Raw genomic sequence first — 17,455 nt, 5'->3', positions numbered from 1 at the left:
CTACGCAATGTTTCCGGAGTGAATTCATTTTGGATGAGAACGCGCGCATTTATCTAGCCCGACCTTTGGCTAACTGTTACCCGTTTCCTTCTACCAGAGAAACTGTCGGAAAACAAGTCTGAAACTGATTTCTTCGTCGAAATTACTTGGCAAGGTAAAATAATACTTAAAACAGATGGACAAATTACTTCAGAATTGATGGTGGTTTTGGAAAAATTATTCACGAACCTCAGGCGTTATATAGCATGAATGATGCTGTGGCTAGCGGTTAATTAGCTAACGTTAGCTAGCTTGCATAGCTATCCGCGAAACAACTTATTCTATCGTTAGCTAGCTAGCCTGTAACTTAAAGGACTGATAGTTTCACTGTCATACCAGTTATAGGTAAACAAAACAAGTGTTTCTACAATGATCAGCTCTATAATGCCTTTGCATGAGTAAAGTAACTTAGCTAGCAATCCCTGTTGTGATTTCTTTCAATTTCCTCGCCTCCTAATAAACGTGGGCTAACTAGCTACCCATCTAATAAATAGTGGATATTTTTGACTGACAGGCGATCATCAGGGTGGAGAAGCTCTGCTCCTGGCAACTTGTTTGTCTTTATAGATTTCACATTAAAATGGCTAGTTAAGACTGGGGAGGATGCCTCATTTCAGGGACCGTCTTCTCCACAGGAAATTGTCTCGCTTTAATCAGTGTTTCCCCTAGGATTTATTTCTGCAGGGTGGAAGCACCCCTGATAAATTAATATAGGGGAAGCACTGCTTGATGGTACCATTTCTATTAGGGGTGTAACGGTTCACCATGGTTCAGTACTTATTGTGGTTTTGGGGGTAATGATTTGTTTTCTGAACAGTGGAAAATGAGATGCCAACAGTTACTGTAGTTAATTTGTTTAAGAAAATAGAAAGTGTTGGTATTCCTGATTCCATATGATCATGAGTCATATAATGCCTGATGACTGCACAATCAGGAATAACAACACTTTATTTTCTTAAATCAACAACAACACTAAAATAAAGTGCAATATCTGTGTGAAATCCACATGTTAACATGGCTCAGACAATGTATAAGCTTATGCTATGTTGCTAAGAGGAAAAATATGTTCACTTGTGTCACTCATAAAGGGGGCGTGTGTTTAGCACAGTAGGCCTACTTTTCGTTTCCCTCTTTTCATTTCCACTGCGGTGTAATGTGATGGGCTGTCACTTAACTAGCGCTCTGTAACCCTGGAGGTCCATCCATCTGTAGAAAGGGGATACCCAGTCAGTTAAACAAATCAAAACTGGTTGAGAGAATGCCAAGTGTGCAAAGCTGTCATCAAGGCAAGGGGTGGCTACTTTGAAGAATCTCAAATATAAACACTTTGTTTTTGATTACATGATTCCATATGTGTTATTTCATAGATTTGTGGTATTCACTATTATTCTACAATGTAAAAAATAAAGGAAAACCCTGGAATAGTAGGTGTGTCCAAACTGTTTGACTGGTACTGTAGGTGCGAGAAGGCAAAGTTCGTAATTAACTGAGCACTTCCAAGAGGCGTTGAAACTCCCCATTCTTCTCAACCACCGAGAATGGTCGCACATCTGTGGCTATAAGCAGACCTATTGCTCATGTAATTTATTTGGCCCGGTCAGAATCGACTGCGGTTCGTCTTGCTCCGGTGGTAGGAATACTGGGTTTATGTCACCGTAAATGTGTCAACATGTTTGAGGTGTTGGCAGTTGCATAGGCCGTTCTCATTCAGCAGTGGCGACACACACTCTTTCCAGGCATAGCCTATAGGCCTAGTGTTTCATATTTTTACTTATAATTTTTATGTATTCACTGTGCGGACCGAAGAGGTCCCCATACCGAACAGTTTGTTACGAATACGTGCACCGCTACACCCCTAATTTCTAATAAGTGACTATGATTTTACAGTGTAAATATCGTTGATTATCTTTCTGTCAATTCTCATCTGTATAACTCCCACCCTTGACCCTACTGCTTCTGACAGTTTGGTAGCCTGTAGAGTGCTGTCATCATGTTAGACGGTGGTCAGTTCGTGGAGGCGTTGGGCCGCCTAGGTTACCCAGGCACCCCATCCCTGAAGGGCTCTGAGTTTGACTGGCTCTTCGACTGCGCTCCGGAAAACCTGCAACTCCTGCGCTTCGTCTGCCGCACCCTCAACCAGGGAAATGTGCTCACCCCGGAGGAAGCCCGGGCCTTCAAGGCCCTCCGCAACTCTGGCAAGCCCATCCTCGATGGGACTGCGCTTGATGAGGTCCTCAAGACCTGTGGACCTGCTGCTGGAATAGGTGTGGTCGGTCCTTCCTCAGCGGAGGGGGAGGTGAGCGTGGAGGATCTAGAGGCGGAGCTATCTGCTCTGAAAAAGGAGAAGCAGCTAAAACAGCGCAGGTACAAGAAGCTGCAGGTGCTCGCCACCGCCCGGGCTGACGTTGCGCTCCGATTGGCCTCCCAGCAGGATGCTGCCGCCAGCAGGCTGAAGGACGCCAACGCGGCGCTGGGGGCGGAGAACGCTGGAACCAACGCCGCGCTACAGAACCTCATGGACGAGGTGAAAAAGCTAGGATCATTCCTCAAAATAGACCCAGTGTCCAACGAAGGAAAGGCCCAGGGAGAGGCTGCTGGTTCTGTGACCATCACCTCCCCTCCAGGGCCCCCTGTCCTGCTCTCCCAGCTGTCCCTGGAGCCCTACCTCCACCAGGAGGAGCTTAACACAAAGGCCCTGGCTGCCCTCACCCAGCGCCAGTTCTTCCAGGGTATCAGCAACATGGTGGAGACGTCCTGCTCCGAACGCTTCCAGCTCCTGGACCTCAGCCTCTGCGATGACTGGGATGAAATAAAGGAGAAGGGTGGAAAAGAGACTGAGGAGAGAGTTGTGGAGCAGAGGAGGAAGGAGATGGCCAGGCTCCAGTGGGGTCATATGGTGGCCCAGCACCAGCTGATCAAGGCCAGGGCAGAAGAGCAGGGAGCCAGGGTTGGGCTAGAGTGGATCACAGGGAACCTGCAGTCATTCACCAAGGTAAGGCACTGGAGAGGGTTAGAGACTAGAGTAGTACATCTAGCACAGTTCAGCCTTAGTCTTTAGTGCTGTTGGTTTTGTAAGTGTTGCATGCTCTGCAGTCTGTACACACAATCCCACCAGCCTTACAAACAAACATCATCATACCTACTCTCTAATGCAACCTTTTATCGTTCTTTCTCTCCTCTCCCAGGGTACCACCAACTCCACCTCTGCTCTCCATACGCGTGAAGCCGTGTCTAGGCGTGAGCTGCAGGTTGTGGCGGCTGATCTGGAGTCTCTCCTCCAGGGGTCTCTACCAGCTGCTCTGAGGGAGAGCGCCAGGCTGCTCAACGTGCCCGTGGTGAGGGGAGACCTGGACCTGCAGCTGGCCAGACAGGACTACTACACCTCCAGACAGGAGCAGGTACAGTTACTTAGTTTGGTACAAATGCTGTTTTGGATCTTGTTGTTAGAATATCCATACTCAGATCTGCATGGGTTTTCCCATCATTTAGTTTTGAACACCAGGTGAAACAATTATCATCATCCAGTCCATCATTATCATCTTGTACGTATTGTCAATGTTTCTATTGTTGCCCTCCTTAGAGGATAATAATGTTCTCTCTCTATCCATCCATTTCTTCATCTCTCCATCTAGGTCCGAGACCACCTCCTGCGGCAAAAGGCCTCATTCGAGCTGCTCCTCCTGGCCCAGGAGATGGAACTGAGGATGGGTAGGCAGGTGCTGAAGCAGCTTGGGGAGGTGGCAGGCCGGCTGGGGGAGGGAGGAGAGGAGGCAGCCCTCAGGATCCAGGCCCTAGCCCATCCTGAGCTGTCCCATAACCCCAGACCCAGTCCTCAGTCAATCATCAGCTCCAAGGATGCATCCTTCACCAGGTAAGGATTAGAGGAGGACAACAACCAGGGTCGTGCTCAGTCAGGGACACTGAAGCAAAATGCTTTTCAATGGAAAGCAAGGTGTTCTTATTGGACGGGTTTAGGTAGTTATTTCCCGTTTCACTGAAAGCGACCCAGATGTATTTGCTTCTCTCACACTAAAATAAATATGGAACACAGTGCATTGATAATCAGTACAGTAGTGATTGGGGCGTGGGGGTGGTGGTATCGATACAGTTGCATATCACAGTATTATTTTTGGAAGATATATCGATATTTGACTCCAAGTGTTGATTTGTAAATAAATAAATACAAATATACAGTGAGGGGAAAAAGTATTTGATCCCCTGCTGATTTCACGTTTGCCCACTGACAAAGAAATTATCAGTCTATAATTTTAATGGTAGGTATATTTGAACAGTGAGACAGAATAACAACAAAAAAATCCAGAAAACGCATGTCAAAAATTGTATAAATTGATTTGCATTTGTGCTGCCCCCCATGGGTCTCCCGGTCACGGCCTGCTGCGACAGAGCCTGGACTCGAACCAGGATCTCTAGTGGCACAGCTAGCACTGCAATGCAGTTCCTTAGACCCCTCTACCACTCGGGAGGCCCCACCTGACCAACATTCGGTGACATTGCAGAGCTCCAAATTCAAAAACAGAAATACTCATAATAAAAATTCAAAAAACATACAAGTGTTATACATCGGCTTAAAGATTAACATCTTGTTAATCCAACCGTTGTGCCAGATTTCAAAAAGGCTTTACGGCGATTATCTGAGGACAGCGCCCAGCACACAAAACATTACAAACACTTAACTGCCAAGTAGAGGAGTAACAAAAGTCAGAAATCGCGATAAAATGAATCACTTACCTTTATGATCTTCATATGGTTGCACTCACAAGACTCCCAGTTACCCAATACATTTTTGTTTTGTTCGATAAATTCCCTCTTTATATCCAAAAACCTCAGTTTTGTTGGCGAATTTTGTTCAGTAATCCAATGGCTCCAAGGCGGTCACAACGGGCAGATGAAAAATCCCAAAAGTAAGTATAAACATGTCGAACGATGTTTATAATCAATCCTCAGGTTGTTTTTAGTCATAATAATCAATAATATTTCAACAGGAAAATAGCTTCGTCAATATGAAAGAAAAGCAAGAAAGGTGCGCTCTCGGTCGTGCGCAGTGAACAGCTCTGGGACACTGCAGGGTCCACTCATTCAGAGTGGTCTTACACTCTCATTGTTCAGAATACAAGCTTGAAACAATTTCTAAAGACTGTTGACATCTAGTGGAAGCCATAGGAAGTGCAATCTGAGTCCTAAGTCATTGGATCCTGTAAAGCAGGGGTCCCCAAACTTTTTCCTGTGAGGGCCACATAACTTTTCCCTTCTCTGATGGGGGGCCGGTGTCAGTTTGTAACAGAAAAAGTGTGACGATGGTAGGGGAGCTTAAAATTTTTATTGTTTTCCAGAAAGCCACACATAACCAAATAACCCTTTCCAGGTTCTTTACAGAAAAAAAGTCAGGAAACAAATAATAACACTATTAATGAAATAAATAATAACTAAATAACCCTCTCTGAGTTCTTCACAGAAAAAACAGGAAATAAATAATAACTAAATAACTCTCTCTGGGTTCTTCATAGAAAAAAAAGCCATGGAACATTAACTTTCTGTCGTGCCATGCACAATCTTAACAGATAAAAGTTCAGCTCAGTTGTCAGAGCAGAATCTCTCTGACACATATGAGCAGTCTCTTAAAGTTCTTGTGTTCCTTCCTTATAATCCTTTTGTAGGTTCCAGTAGGCTTGTAGACACCGCTGTTTGCAGCTCTCTCTCATCAACTTCCCTGTGAAAACCACAAAAGAAGCAGGTTGAGAAACTGAACTAAGTGATACAGCACCTACACAGCACAATACATTTCACTACCAGTATGGTTGTAAAGATGGATTTTATCCCAGTAGATTTTATTATGATTATATTTGTTTATGCTCAGAATGACTCATTCAAGTCAGAAAAGTGAGCTTACCTATGTATGTTCATCAGTGTGAACTGTGGGCCTGCATCTGGCTGGTGAGAAGTTGAATATCAGGTTCCATTCTAGTTACAGCCAGTCTCAAGCACTGATGCAAATGTTCATCTGTCAATCTTGATCTCATCGGGGTTTTCAGCAGTTTCATGCGAGAAAAGGTTTTCTCGCAGATATACGTGCTGCCAAAAACTGTGGACATTTTCATTGCGTGTTTTTGATGTTTGGATATGTGTCGTTTGGGAGGGCGGCATAGAAGTCAATGAGACTGTTGGGCTTGAATGCGTCTTTCAGAACATCACAGTTCTGTAACTCAGCCAACTCAAACTGATATGAAGGCTGGGCTTCATCAATGTCGGCAACAAAGGGGTTCTGAAAAAGACGGATTTCTTTTGCATGAACATGTAGTTCACTGAATCGCACACCGAACTCCGCCTTCAGCATTTCCAGTGCTTCCACGCACTTTTCAGCTGGGAACGGGACCGCTGGGCATATACATTACTCCCGATTTCTTCAACGCATCTGGTGATTGTACTCGCCGACAGACTTACGGCATTAAATGCATCTTTCTTCTCGGGACACACCTCCTCCGCGACAGCATCCATACATTTCTTAACAAACTCTCCGTCAGTGAAAGGCTTACCGCTTCTTGCTATCAGTTTAGCAACCCAAAGCTGGCCCGAACGGATGCCTGGTTCAGCTGAGCTTGGCGTACAAATGTATTCTGCTGAGATAGTAGTCCACTTTTTAGCTTTGAGAGTTTGTCTGCTCGTATTTGGCCTTGCAAGCTATCGTACTTGTCTTTGTGACGGGATTCATAGTGTCGGCGAAGATTGTATTCTTTGAATACCGCCACCGTCTCTTGACAGATGAGACAAACAGCCTTTTCTTGGCATTGAACAAAAAAAAAATTGTTTGTCCACTGCAGGTTAAATACCCTGCATTCTGAATCAATTTTTCTCTTACCTAACCTTTTCGCCATTATTCCGTTCTCTCTTTGACAGGGCCGGGCCTAGGATTTTTTTCTGGAGGCCAAATAAAGGAAAAAAATTCGATAGCGTCTCTGGTATTGTTCAGAGGGCCGGGCCAAATGTGCTGACGGGCCGTATCCGGCCCGCGGGCCGTAGTTTGGTGACCACTGCTGTAAAGGCAGTCAATGGAAAATTACAAACATAAAAAAATCCTACTTCCTGGATGTATTTTTCTCAGGTTTTTGCCTGCCAAAACAGTTCTGACATTTTTTAAACAGTTTTGGAAACTTTTCATTCCAAATCTACCAATTATATGCATATCCAAGCTTCTGGGCCTGAGTAACAGGCAGTTTACTTTTGGGGCACGCTTTTCATCCGGAGGTGAAAATAGTGCCCTCTACCCTAGTGAGGTTAAATTCTGCAAAAAAAAAGTTCAATTTGGACAAAATGGCACGATTATTTTAATTTGTCAAACGGCAGCCAAGCTTCGATCACCAGAATAAAACACTCAATATTTATTGGAAACCAGCATCAAGGTCATCACTGTGCACTTTCACCACCCTGTGAAGTTCATCATTTATTTCATCTGTAGCCAAATAAACTGTATGGTTTCCCGAGTCGTAGTGGGAGGACCACACACCATATCATTGTGTGACTCCAAGTTTACTTCGATATGATGGTTATTATATCATTATTTGCGCATAAAAGCGTTTCCACCTCCATTTCTCCCATGATGCAAAAAGATCACACCTAATCTAGCGTGTTTACAGTATGTAAATATACAGTATGTGTCACACCTCTCACTCCCCCAGGCTTCTCCGGATCCTAGAGTCAGGCCACGCCTCAGAACGTGGTGGCCGCGAGGAGCCCTTCCGTACCTACGAGGGGTTGGAAAGTGCCGCCCGCGACCTCCAGGAGGAGCTCCAATCCTGCCGCGAGGCCCTGGCCGGGGCCGCCCGCCAACAGCACTACACGGGCGCCCGTCTCCACGGCGACTGCGAGGCGTTGCGCCGGGCAACCTTCTCGGGGTTGCAGCAGCTGTTCTTGGCGCCGCAGGTATGTCCTACGGCGACGTCACTTGACCAGGATCTCTGCCCCAACGCACAGGTACGTTTATGAACACCCACACACTTCCTCGTTATCATCATCTTCTCAAAGCAGCGTGAGTTAGCAGAGTTTTATTATAAAACACGTTTGGGAGATGAAGTGGTAGCACAGGTCCTATGGATTTTATATGTAATTTGCACTGCTGCCGGAGTAATTGCCCGTTGTTTGATAAATACAGTATTTTGAAATGAATGGAATTCTGTTTAGTGGTGGATTCACTGGTGATGCTTCACTTTTAGAACACTGCATTTGTATATGGGTTTTGTATAGTGACTACACTGGACAATGAGGCACTGCCACTTCTGTAATGTACCATATGTAAAGAGCACATGTTTATTTCTTCCAGGTCCACAGGGATCCTTTTCACCCCCTCGGTTCTCTTCTTCCTCTGTGTAAAATGTACTAAATTCATGTTTGCTTCATACAGGGTTTCATCTCCGTTCCTCCTGCAGTAAAGAGAGAGACTTTCGTTTCTCTCTAAAAACGTGTCGTTGTTTTTAAATGACTTATTGTCAATAAAGCTGTGAATAACCATCTGTGCGAGGAACTGTTGGTGTATGTCAGTCAGTATTCTAGAAAAGCTCAACCACTTGTGGCATGCAGATGTGAGAAAATACTGAGTACTGTTCTTGCAGTACAGGATAGGACTTTTAAGTCAGTGTCCCCACTATTCGTTACTTTATCAGCACTAGCTAGCAGTTATCTGATGTCTCTCTGGATGTCTACTAAAAGCCTCTTTCCCTCCACCCTTCCTCTCTCCCCTGTCTTTCCTTTCCATTGTACCCTCTCTTCCTCCCCTCCCCCTCTCTCCAGGAGTTGACAGTGAAGCTGGGAGAACTGGAGGTCCAGCAGAACAGTCTGTACAGGCTGATGCAGGACGTGATGGGGGAGGTCCGGGGCAAACGCTCCCAGCTGGACCACAGCCCCCTCCTCAGGAGAGAGAGGGAACTGTATGTCTACTTCCACCTGGACCCCAGGCTGCTGAACAAAGTCGTGGAGGAGCTGGAGAGCAAAGCGGCTGCTGCCAAGAAGGGCCGGTTGTAACGGGGCTCTCTTACCACCTCCTACCTCACCTCTCTTCCCCTCTCCATGACCCCTTTCTCTGGGTGTGAGCGCAAAACACAGCTCATACAGAACAGTGGAGAATCCTGCAGAAAGTAGTGGCGGTGCTTCAAGGTGAAGTGGCCACTGAGAAAGGTTCCTGCTCTGCCTTAATGAACCCTGGCTTACACATTTCCTCTTCCCTCTCGCCACCCCGGGTGCCAGTTAAATGCCAAGCACCTTGGATTTGGAAATACAATATGGAGAGAGGGTTCCGACCAAAAGACAATTGGATGAGGATGACTATTGGATCTCTTCTCTGTTTTCTTGTGGCAATGTTTCAATTCAATGTAATGTCACTTGTTTTACTGCTAGTGTTCTTTGCTAATGTTCCTGTAAGCGCCTTAGTGTAATTTGTTTGTTTCGTAAGAAATTATAATAAATATTAATGTCTTCACAACTAATAGAAAAATGTTTTGTGCGTGTGAGTATTCCGTTTTTACATTGTTTTTTTCTCCCCCCCCCCAATTTATTTGAAGACAATTCGGCTCCATCAACCAGCTTGATATAACCAGTGACAGGACAGAGAAAGCATGATCATAACTCTGATATTCTTCCTGTTCTTTGTGTAGGCAGCTAGGAGGAATAGGAAATGGAGAGGTACAGTAGCAGCAGTAATAGGCTGTACTCAGGGCCTCTGTCTGCGTCTGGACAGAAGATCCTAGCAGCTCTCCGAGCCCAGAGCCACAACCACTACTCTGACACAGCCAGGGCCCAAAGCTACAGACAGCGTGAGTCGGCAAGGACTGAATAGTGCAGTGCAATATTTTAGAATGATGCTGATAGAAATGTGACCTACATATATTCTATAGACCTGACACCACTCTTTTATTCTAAACAATCGTAAGCAGTGGTGTGATAAAAAAGAAGTGGGTAAAGTAAGTATTCTCTATTCTACTGTACCTGCAAAAATATATATTTTAAATTGTAAAAAAAGAAAATGGTAAAAAGCCTATCTGTTCAAATGTTAGATGAGCGGTATAACAGCAGACCGAGAGGGTACCAGTCAGAGGCCAGCTGGAGCAGAGGAACAAAGGAGGAGAGGAGAGGGAGAGAGGCAGACCGGTGAGGAGATGATACAGTAGTAGGGGAATAAAAAATTTTTAAAAAAGGAATTGGCTTGGGTGTATAGGCTGTGTTAGTTGTCATTAGCAACCAAACATGGTACAGAATGAAGTGACATAAAATAGTTTATTTGGTTAGGGATAGGCAGGTAAGCGGTGTCGTTAGAAACCTGAAATGCAGTAAGATGGTATGCTCTTCAGGGAGATGGATTGAGTCCTTACTATATGACAGTGGTGCATGTGGTGAAATTCAATTAACTATTGGTCCCTTGAGGAAACATCTGGTGTAGTATTTCTTGTGCATGCAACAGACACAGAACATATAGGCCAGTTTCCCAGATGCAGATTATGCCTATAGTCCTAGACCAGGGATGAGTAACTGGCGGGGTCCCTATTTTGAAGGCCCTTAGAACTCAGTCGGGGTCTCGACTTAATGTTGCGCGTTAGCATAGTATAACAGACAATGTGCCACTTTGAAATTTGGTTGTGCATTGTCAGTTTTTCTCTTGTTTTGGTCACTGATAGTCAAGTAGCCCATGTCAGCCAATTTCTTTTTAGATCGCTACATAATTTAGCGGCCAGCTATCTAAATTTATGGTCGAATTACCAGCCGTGGTGCCCCCATCAATTTTGTTTGTCTCATTCAGATGTCATTAAAATCTAACATTTCTTTCCACCCTCTGACAAAATGTGCAAATTTGCTGTACATCAGCTTATTTTCCTATCCGAGTAGAATTGCATGAAATTAGTTATATAGTTGCAATATCTTCTCTAGGCTCCATGGCAAAATGTGTGGAGTTGCAGCAAACTTGCTTTAAAACTAGTGTTGTGTTTGAGACCAGCTAAAGCGAGACCGGTTCAAGACCAGAGGGCGGGGCGAGACTGAATAAAGACCGGGAGGAGGACAACGAGACCGAGTCGAGACCAGAAAAATGCGAGTCCAATTCAAGACGATGATTGTGATTTTTTCAAATTGCCACTATAAAAAGGGTTAAAAATGTCCAGTATTTCTTCTGTTCATATTTCAGAAGAACATATGGATTCTTTATACATTCAGAATGGTTTAAAAAAAGGCATACTGAGGCCAAATAGAGCCACTACAAATGATTACGAATCCAAACACTGGGGAACAATGAGGGCTTTTATATTAATACATTCAATGATGTTCTGATTTAATCTCTTCAGTTTTTGTTTGAAAGGAAACAGTAAACACTGAATTTGAAATAAAATGTTTCTTTGGTCTCTGGGGAGATAAATCTAGCTAACTAAGTCAGCCATTGGCTAGGCCATCAGAAGCGAGATAATAAGCCTCTGCCATTCAACTGTATTAATTAGGGCAACATTTTGGAGTGACAGTGGACTCATCACTTTTTGACTGGGACTGTTTTTACAAAAGCTTATGGAAACGTCTGCCTTCTGGAAGGCCAAGAAGTCACTGCAATACCAAAGAGTAGTTTTCCAGTCTGCAGTCTGCGTTCCAATTAATTCCATAGGCAATCGATGGGGTTGAGGTCAGGGCTCTGTGCAGGCCAGTCAAGTTCTTCCACACCGATATCGACAAACCATTTTTGTATGGACCTCACTTTGTGCACGGGGGCATTGTCGTGCTGAAACAGGAAAGGGCCTTCCCCAAAGTGTTGCCACAAAGTTGGAAGCACAGAATCGTCTAGAATGTCATTGTAAGCTGTAGCGTTAAGATTTCCCTTCATTGGAACTAAGGGGCCTAGTCCGAACCATGAAAAACAGCCCCAGACCATTATTCCTCATCCACCAAACTTTACAGTTGTCACTATGCATTCGGGCAGGTAGCATTCTCCTGGAAACCGCCAAACCCAGATTCATCTGTCGTACTGCCAGATGGTGAAGAGTTCCAAAGAACAAGTTTCCACTGCTCCAGAGTCCAATGGTGGCGTGCTTTACACCACTCCAGGCGAGGCTTGGCATTACGCATGGTGATTGTAGGCTTGTGTGCGGCTGCTCGGCCATGGAAACCCATTTCATGAAGCTCCCGACGAACAGTTCTTGTGCTGACGTTGCTTCCAGAGGTGGTTTGGAACTCGGTCGTGAGTGTTGCAAACGAGGACAGACTATTTGATTTGTATGTGCTTCAGCACTTGGTGGCCCCGTTCTGTGAGCTTGTGTGGCCTACCACTTTGCGGCTGAGCCGTTGTTGCTCCAAACGTTTCCACTTCACAACAACAGCACTTACAGTTGACCAGGGCAGAAATTTGACGAACTGAAATGTGGTGTCCTATGACAGGGCCATGTTACAAGTCACTGAACTCTTCAGTAAGGCCATTCTACTGCCAATGTTTGTCTATGTAGATTGCATGTAGATAGCCTACTACACAATTGATCAATTGTATACAACTACACTACTTGAATATACATAAATGGGGGTTAAGAAGTGAATATACGCAATATGAAAACAAAGTGGGTATAGGACGTATATCTGCATGTAGCATACACTACACCACTGGCCTTTTTTGTATTACAAAAAATCAGAGGTGTGAAGTACTTAAGTAAAAAGTACTTTAAAGTACTACTTAAGGTGTTTTTTTGGGTATCTGTGCTCTACTATTCATATTTTTGGTAACTTTTACTTCACTACATTCTTAAAGAAAATAATGTACTTTTTACTCCAAATATTTTCCCTGACACCTAAAGGTTTGAATGCTTAGCAGGACTGAAAAATGGTCCAATTCACACACTTATCAAGAGGTCATTCCTACTGCCTTTGATCTGATGTCCGAGTGTTGGAGTGTGCCCCTGGCTGTCCGTAAATGTAAAAACAAAGAGAATTGTGCTGTCTGGTGTGCTTAATATGATCATTTTGAAATTATTTATACTTTTATTTTTTAAACTTTTGATACTTAAGTATATTTTAGCAATTACATTTACTTTTTATACTTAAGTATATTTAAAACCAAATACTTTTAGACTTTTACGCAAGTAGTATTTTACTGGGTTACTTGAATTTTTACTTGAGTCATTTTCTAATAAGGTATCTTTACTTTTACTCAAGTATGAAAATTCTGTACTTTTTCCCACCACTGCAAAAAGTACATTCTCCTACATAAGTGCCCTGGTATTACAGTTGTTATCCTTTCAGCATCATGAGCCTGTCACACACTGTAGCCTAGGTCCAATAGGTTTGCCACTGTGCAAACATGTCTATAATAGATATAAAAACTGTTACAAATCCCCCTCTCTCCCCTTACTAATAGTGAGGGCACAACTTTCCAACAGTTTCCCTCACTCTTCCTTACCAGCGACTTAAGGAAATGTGTACAGTTTGAGGATATTTTTTATTGAAAGTAAAGGACAGTACTGTTACTAGTAAAGTAGGAATCCCAGGTTTCAATACGTGATAAGATATTCATGTTTCAAGAAAGGAGTGTGTATATTTGACTTAGCGAAGCGGTTTTTATGCGCTGACTGAATGGAAGCTGATAATTCTGTGTTTTTTTACTCAGCTTGTCTCGGGAAGAAATTACAAGTCCTCATGTCCAAGATCAAGTAAAGATTTATCCAAATCTTGGAGGGGGGGTGGGGTTGGATGTGGATACGCAGACCCGCGAGCAACTGCGGCCCCTCATGATGAGTTAATATTTTTTTGTGGCCCCCAGCCCCATTAAAGTTGCCCATCCCTGTCCTAGACAAACAAATATCATATTCAATGGAGATTCTCCATAGAAATGCTTCAAAACTAGCCTTAATCTGTGTCTGTGAAACTGTCCTGTAAATAATGAAATGGTACCATCCTTCTCTGTTCATGTATTTTTAGTACATGTAAAAGAGACAAAACAGAAATAAATGGTAATATCCTTCTCTGTGCTGTGTACCAGGCCTTGGTCCAGACCCCAGTCCTATTCCCAGTCTTCCTCCTCATGGGACGCTGCATCCCAGCACGACTACTCTCAGACCCCAGCACTGTCCCAGGACTCTGCCTCCTCTTCTACCCACAGAATGAGGTACCCTCTGGCCCTCCACACGCCCTCAAACGAGCCTCACTGGAGAGAGTGAGTATCTAAGCACCTTTCTAATACATAACAACAACTAGCCCCTAGTACTTCAAGATGCTTATTTTTCCTCAGAGTGACGGATGCATCAAGCTCGGGTTCAGTAGGGGATTTTTAATTTTTTTATTTAAGAATCAGAGAGGTACTATCCAAACAGATTTTCATTTTCTGTTGACTGATAGCTTTTGGTCTTTTCTCATAGCGCTCCTGAAGAGACAGATCCAACCTTCTCACTCCACTTCGCCTTGGAGGACCAGGGCCCTTCCAGACCACCCTTGCCCAGAGTGGAGTACCAGAGAGAGAAGCCAACTGGGGCCTGTGGACCACCATTCTCCAGAGCTAATGTTAACGTAGCCCCAAAGAACCACGTAAAAAGCCTAGAAACTCAAAGTGAAGGCTGGCACTTACGCAGTGGAGATGGGGAATGGCAATGCCCTGAACGTAGCCAAGAAGAAACCTCCATAGCCCCAGAGGACCAAAGAGAGAGGCTGGCTAAAGCCAAGCCCATTGAAGTAGCCTTAGCTGGTGGAGGAGATGCTGACCGTCGGGCCCCAGTGCCTGTTACTAAATGGCAGTTTGGGAGTATAGTACTGCCTCCACCTCAGAGAGCTTACAAGGCCGAAGAGAAGGCAGACTGTGACAGAAAGAGACCAGCGAGAGGGCTGTTACTTCCTGCATCAGAGAGTGAGGACTTCACAATGAAGGACATGGACAGTGGTCCGAGCTTTGAACTAAGAATGGAGGATGACATTGGAGAAAGTTGTGCATTGGAGAAGGATAGCTTTGGAGCAAGTCACACAGTAGAAAGGGATGGCTTTGGAGCAAGTCAAGGTTTGGAGAGGGATGACTTTGGAGCAAGTCACATAGTAGAAAGAGATGGCTTTGGAGCAAGTCAAGGTTTGGAGAAGGATAGCTTTGGAGCAAGTCACATAGTAGAAAGAGATGGCTTTGGAGCAAGTCAAGGTTTGGAGAAGGATAGCTTTGGAGCAAGTCACATAGTAGAAAGAGATGGCTTTGGAGCAAGTCAAGGTTTGGAGAAGGATAGCTTTGGAGCAAGTCACATAGTAGAAAGAGATGGCTTTGGAGCAAGTCAAGGTTTGGAGAAGGATAGCTTTGGAGCAAGTCACACAGTAGAAAGGGATGTCTTTGGAGCAAGTCAAGGTTTGGAGAGGGATGACTTTGGAGCAAGTCACATAGTAGAAAGAGATGGCTTTGGAGCAAGTCAAGGTTTGGAGAGGGATGGCTTTGGAGCAAGTCACATAGTAGAAAGGGGTGGCTTTGGAGCAAGTCAAGGTTTGGAGACTGACTTTGGAGCAAGTCACACAGTAGAAAGGGATGGCTTTGGGGCAAGTCATTCAATGGAGCGAGATGGTTTTGGAGCAAGTCATTCACTGAAGAGAGATGGCTTTGGAGCAAGTCATTCACTGAAGAGAGATGGCTTTGGAGCAAGTCATTCACTGAAGAGAGATGGCTTTGGAGCAAGTCATTCACTGAAGAGAGATGGCTTTGGAGCAAGTCATGCTTTACAGAGGGATGGCGTTGGAGAAAACCTGCTATTCACTGAGGGTGACGTCACTGGGGGCCACAGGGACAGCACAGAAAGCCCGTGTGTAGTTGGGTTAGTTGATCAGCAGGGGGCGCTGCATGGAGACACAGCCCAGTCAGAGGAGGAGATCGTGACAGGAGGAGGACCAAGGGAAAACCTCAGCGAGAGAGACCCCTTTAAGGTGAAACGGCTCTTCGGTGATATGACTACTGACAACCAGAGAGGGATGAGGGGTGGAGAGATGGAGGGAAGAGTGGAGAGGGAGAGAAAGGATGACATCAATAAAGGAGGGTTGAAGAAAAAGATGGAGAGGAAGAACAGCAGGAGTAGTACCAAACCCCACCAGCAGAGGAAGGTGTCACCCTCACTGGGGCAGATGAGGGATGGAGAGGGCCAGGGGGTGACAGAGACGGATAGTCACCCAGAAGAGAGAAGGAACATGGATGGGCCATTGGTGACAGCTGCACAGAGGAACAGTGGAGGAAACACAGGTTAGTTCAGGACAGGACCCGCGCACACACACACACACACACAGGTTAGTTTAGGACACAGATAGATAGGTTGCCTTTTAGTACAATATATGAGAGCGGAATGTTGGGGATTTTATATGCTGGACAAATTGGCAATTTAGTAATAAGCCACTAGATGGCGGTACAGCACTTCATTCAGTAGTTACCCAATGAAGTTGTCCATAGATGCTGTTTTATGGTCAGTTTTGCATTTTCCTTCTAAGCTGATCCTGGATCTGTGCCATGGGCAGCGCTGCTATGTCCAGCAATCTATAGGGCCCTGAGTTTTCCCCTGACCACAAGGCCTGACTAGGGAAAACTCAGGGCCCCAGTCAGCTCATATATCACAGTGCTGATTAAATAAAAAAATGTGAACAAGTATACAGCAATTATAAAGGACCAGTCTGAACACGCTGACAGAATCTGGACTGCTCTTGTTTCAGTACACAGGAAGTGTGTGCGTGTGTTGTGTGAAATGCTCAGTCAAGAACAGCGTAGTGTAGTGTATCAGTCCTGAGCAATGCGTCTGAGTTTAGCTGACCTCACTCAATATGCAGACACAGGTCTCATATTCAAACGCAATCACACACACATTTACTCATTCAGACAGAAGCACACACACACACACACACACAATTTTTAGCAGAGAGAACGCATATTTATTTTTAATTTTTCCAGAACCCTTAGCTGCTGGACATTTCATTCCAAAGCCGTCTCAGGAGGGTGGGAGAGTATTCAGAGCGCCCACTCTGAGGGGCACCTGTCTGGGACAGACCCCCCTGGCTACTAATCATCACAACGACACTCAGGTATTTTACCGCTTCAGCCAGAGGACCATACTGCTTCACATAATAGAATGTTTTATCTGCAGTCCGTAATTTAAAAAAAACAATACAAAATGGCCTCCCAGATGCCATTTGTTGTGCTGAACAGTGAGGGATGGGCCTGGAGAAATGTAAGCTTGTAATAGTTGGTATTTAGCTACCGTGCAGACAACCACTGAAACCTCAACCCCTTGTCCCTCTCACAGAAACCCCTTTTGCTGCATCCTAAATGTAACGTTTTCGTCACTTAGTAGACGCTCTTATCCAGAGTTAGTGCATTCATCTTAAAGGGATACTTTGGGATTTTGGCAATGAGGCCCTTCATCTACTTCCTCAGAGTCAGATGAACTTGTGGATACCCTTT

General features: G+C 44.7%; 2 protein-coding genes and 1 long non-coding RNA gene across 4 annotated transcripts in view; 2 read left to right on the top strand and 1 right to left on the bottom strand.

The window, feature by feature from the left end:
* The first annotated feature begins 19 nt into the window (after positions 1 to 19).
* haus3 (HAUS augmin-like complex, subunit 3) lies at positions 20 to 9,526 on the top strand. 2 transcript variants are annotated; one of them, XM_029666646.2, is made up of 6 exons: positions 20 to 154; positions 2,003 to 3,031; positions 3,225 to 3,437; positions 3,672 to 3,910; positions 7,731 to 7,974; positions 8,839 to 9,526. In XM_029666646.2, the coding sequence occupies exons 2-6, from the start codon at positions 2,030 to 2,032 to the stop codon at positions 9,067 to 9,069; spliced, it is 1,929 nt and encodes a 642-aa protein (XP_029522506.1). In that variant the 5' UTR covers positions 20 to 154; positions 2,003 to 2,029; the 3' UTR covers positions 9,070 to 9,526. The 2 variants fall into 2 exon arrangements, with proteins under 2 accessions (XP_029522506.1, XP_029522505.1); XM_029666645.2 differs by having other exon boundaries at positions 21 to 154; positions 7,731 to 8,025.
* LOC135572935 (uncharacterized) lies at positions 5,362 to 6,965 on the bottom strand. Its single transcript, XR_010464569.1, has 2 exons — positions 5,948 to 6,965; positions 5,362 to 5,767 (listed from the first exon to the last, which is right to left on the bottom strand). It is a non-coding gene; the product is annotated as an uncharacterized LOC135572935 (long non-coding RNA).
* A 192-nt stretch (positions 9,527 to 9,718) lies between the features above and the next one.
* poln (polymerase (DNA directed) nu) overlaps positions 9,719 to 17,455 on the top strand; it is an 81,595-nt gene continuing 73,858 nt past the window's right edge. The window contains exons 1-5 of the mRNA XM_065021137.1: positions 9,719 to 9,857; positions 13,667 to 13,709; positions 14,039 to 14,212; positions 14,415 to 14,580; positions 15,847 to 16,249. Coding sequence (XP_064877209.1) covers positions 9,719 to 9,857; positions 13,667 to 13,709; positions 14,039 to 14,212; positions 14,415 to 14,580; positions 15,847 to 16,249 — 925 coding nt within the window. The remainder of the gene's footprint in view (positions 9,858 to 13,666; positions 13,710 to 14,038; positions 14,213 to 14,414; positions 14,581 to 15,846; positions 16,250 to 17,455) is intronic.

The sequence above is a fragment of the Oncorhynchus nerka genome, linkage group LG8 (assembly GCF_034236695.1).
Source record: "Oncorhynchus nerka isolate Pitt River linkage group LG8, Oner_Uvic_2.0, whole genome shotgun sequence".
Lineage (NCBI taxonomy): Eukaryota > Metazoa > Chordata > Actinopteri > Salmoniformes > Salmonidae > Oncorhynchus > Oncorhynchus nerka.
Note: the sequence above shows the minus strand (reverse complement) of the source record. Positions and strands in the feature narration are given on the sequence as shown.

Coding starts and splice junctions, on each gene's coding strand:
- haus3 (XM_029666645.2), top strand. CDS start 2,030: ATGTTAGACGGTGGTCAGTTCGTGGAGGCGTTGGGCCGCCTAGGTTAC. Junction 3,032..3,224: donor ACCTGCAGTCATTCACCAAG/GTAAGGCACTGG, acceptor CTCCTCTCCCAG/GGTACCACCAACTCCACCTC. Junction 3,438..3,671: donor ACACCTCCAGACAGGAGCAG/GTACAGTTACTT, acceptor CTCTCCATCTAG/GTCCGAGACCACCTCCTGCG.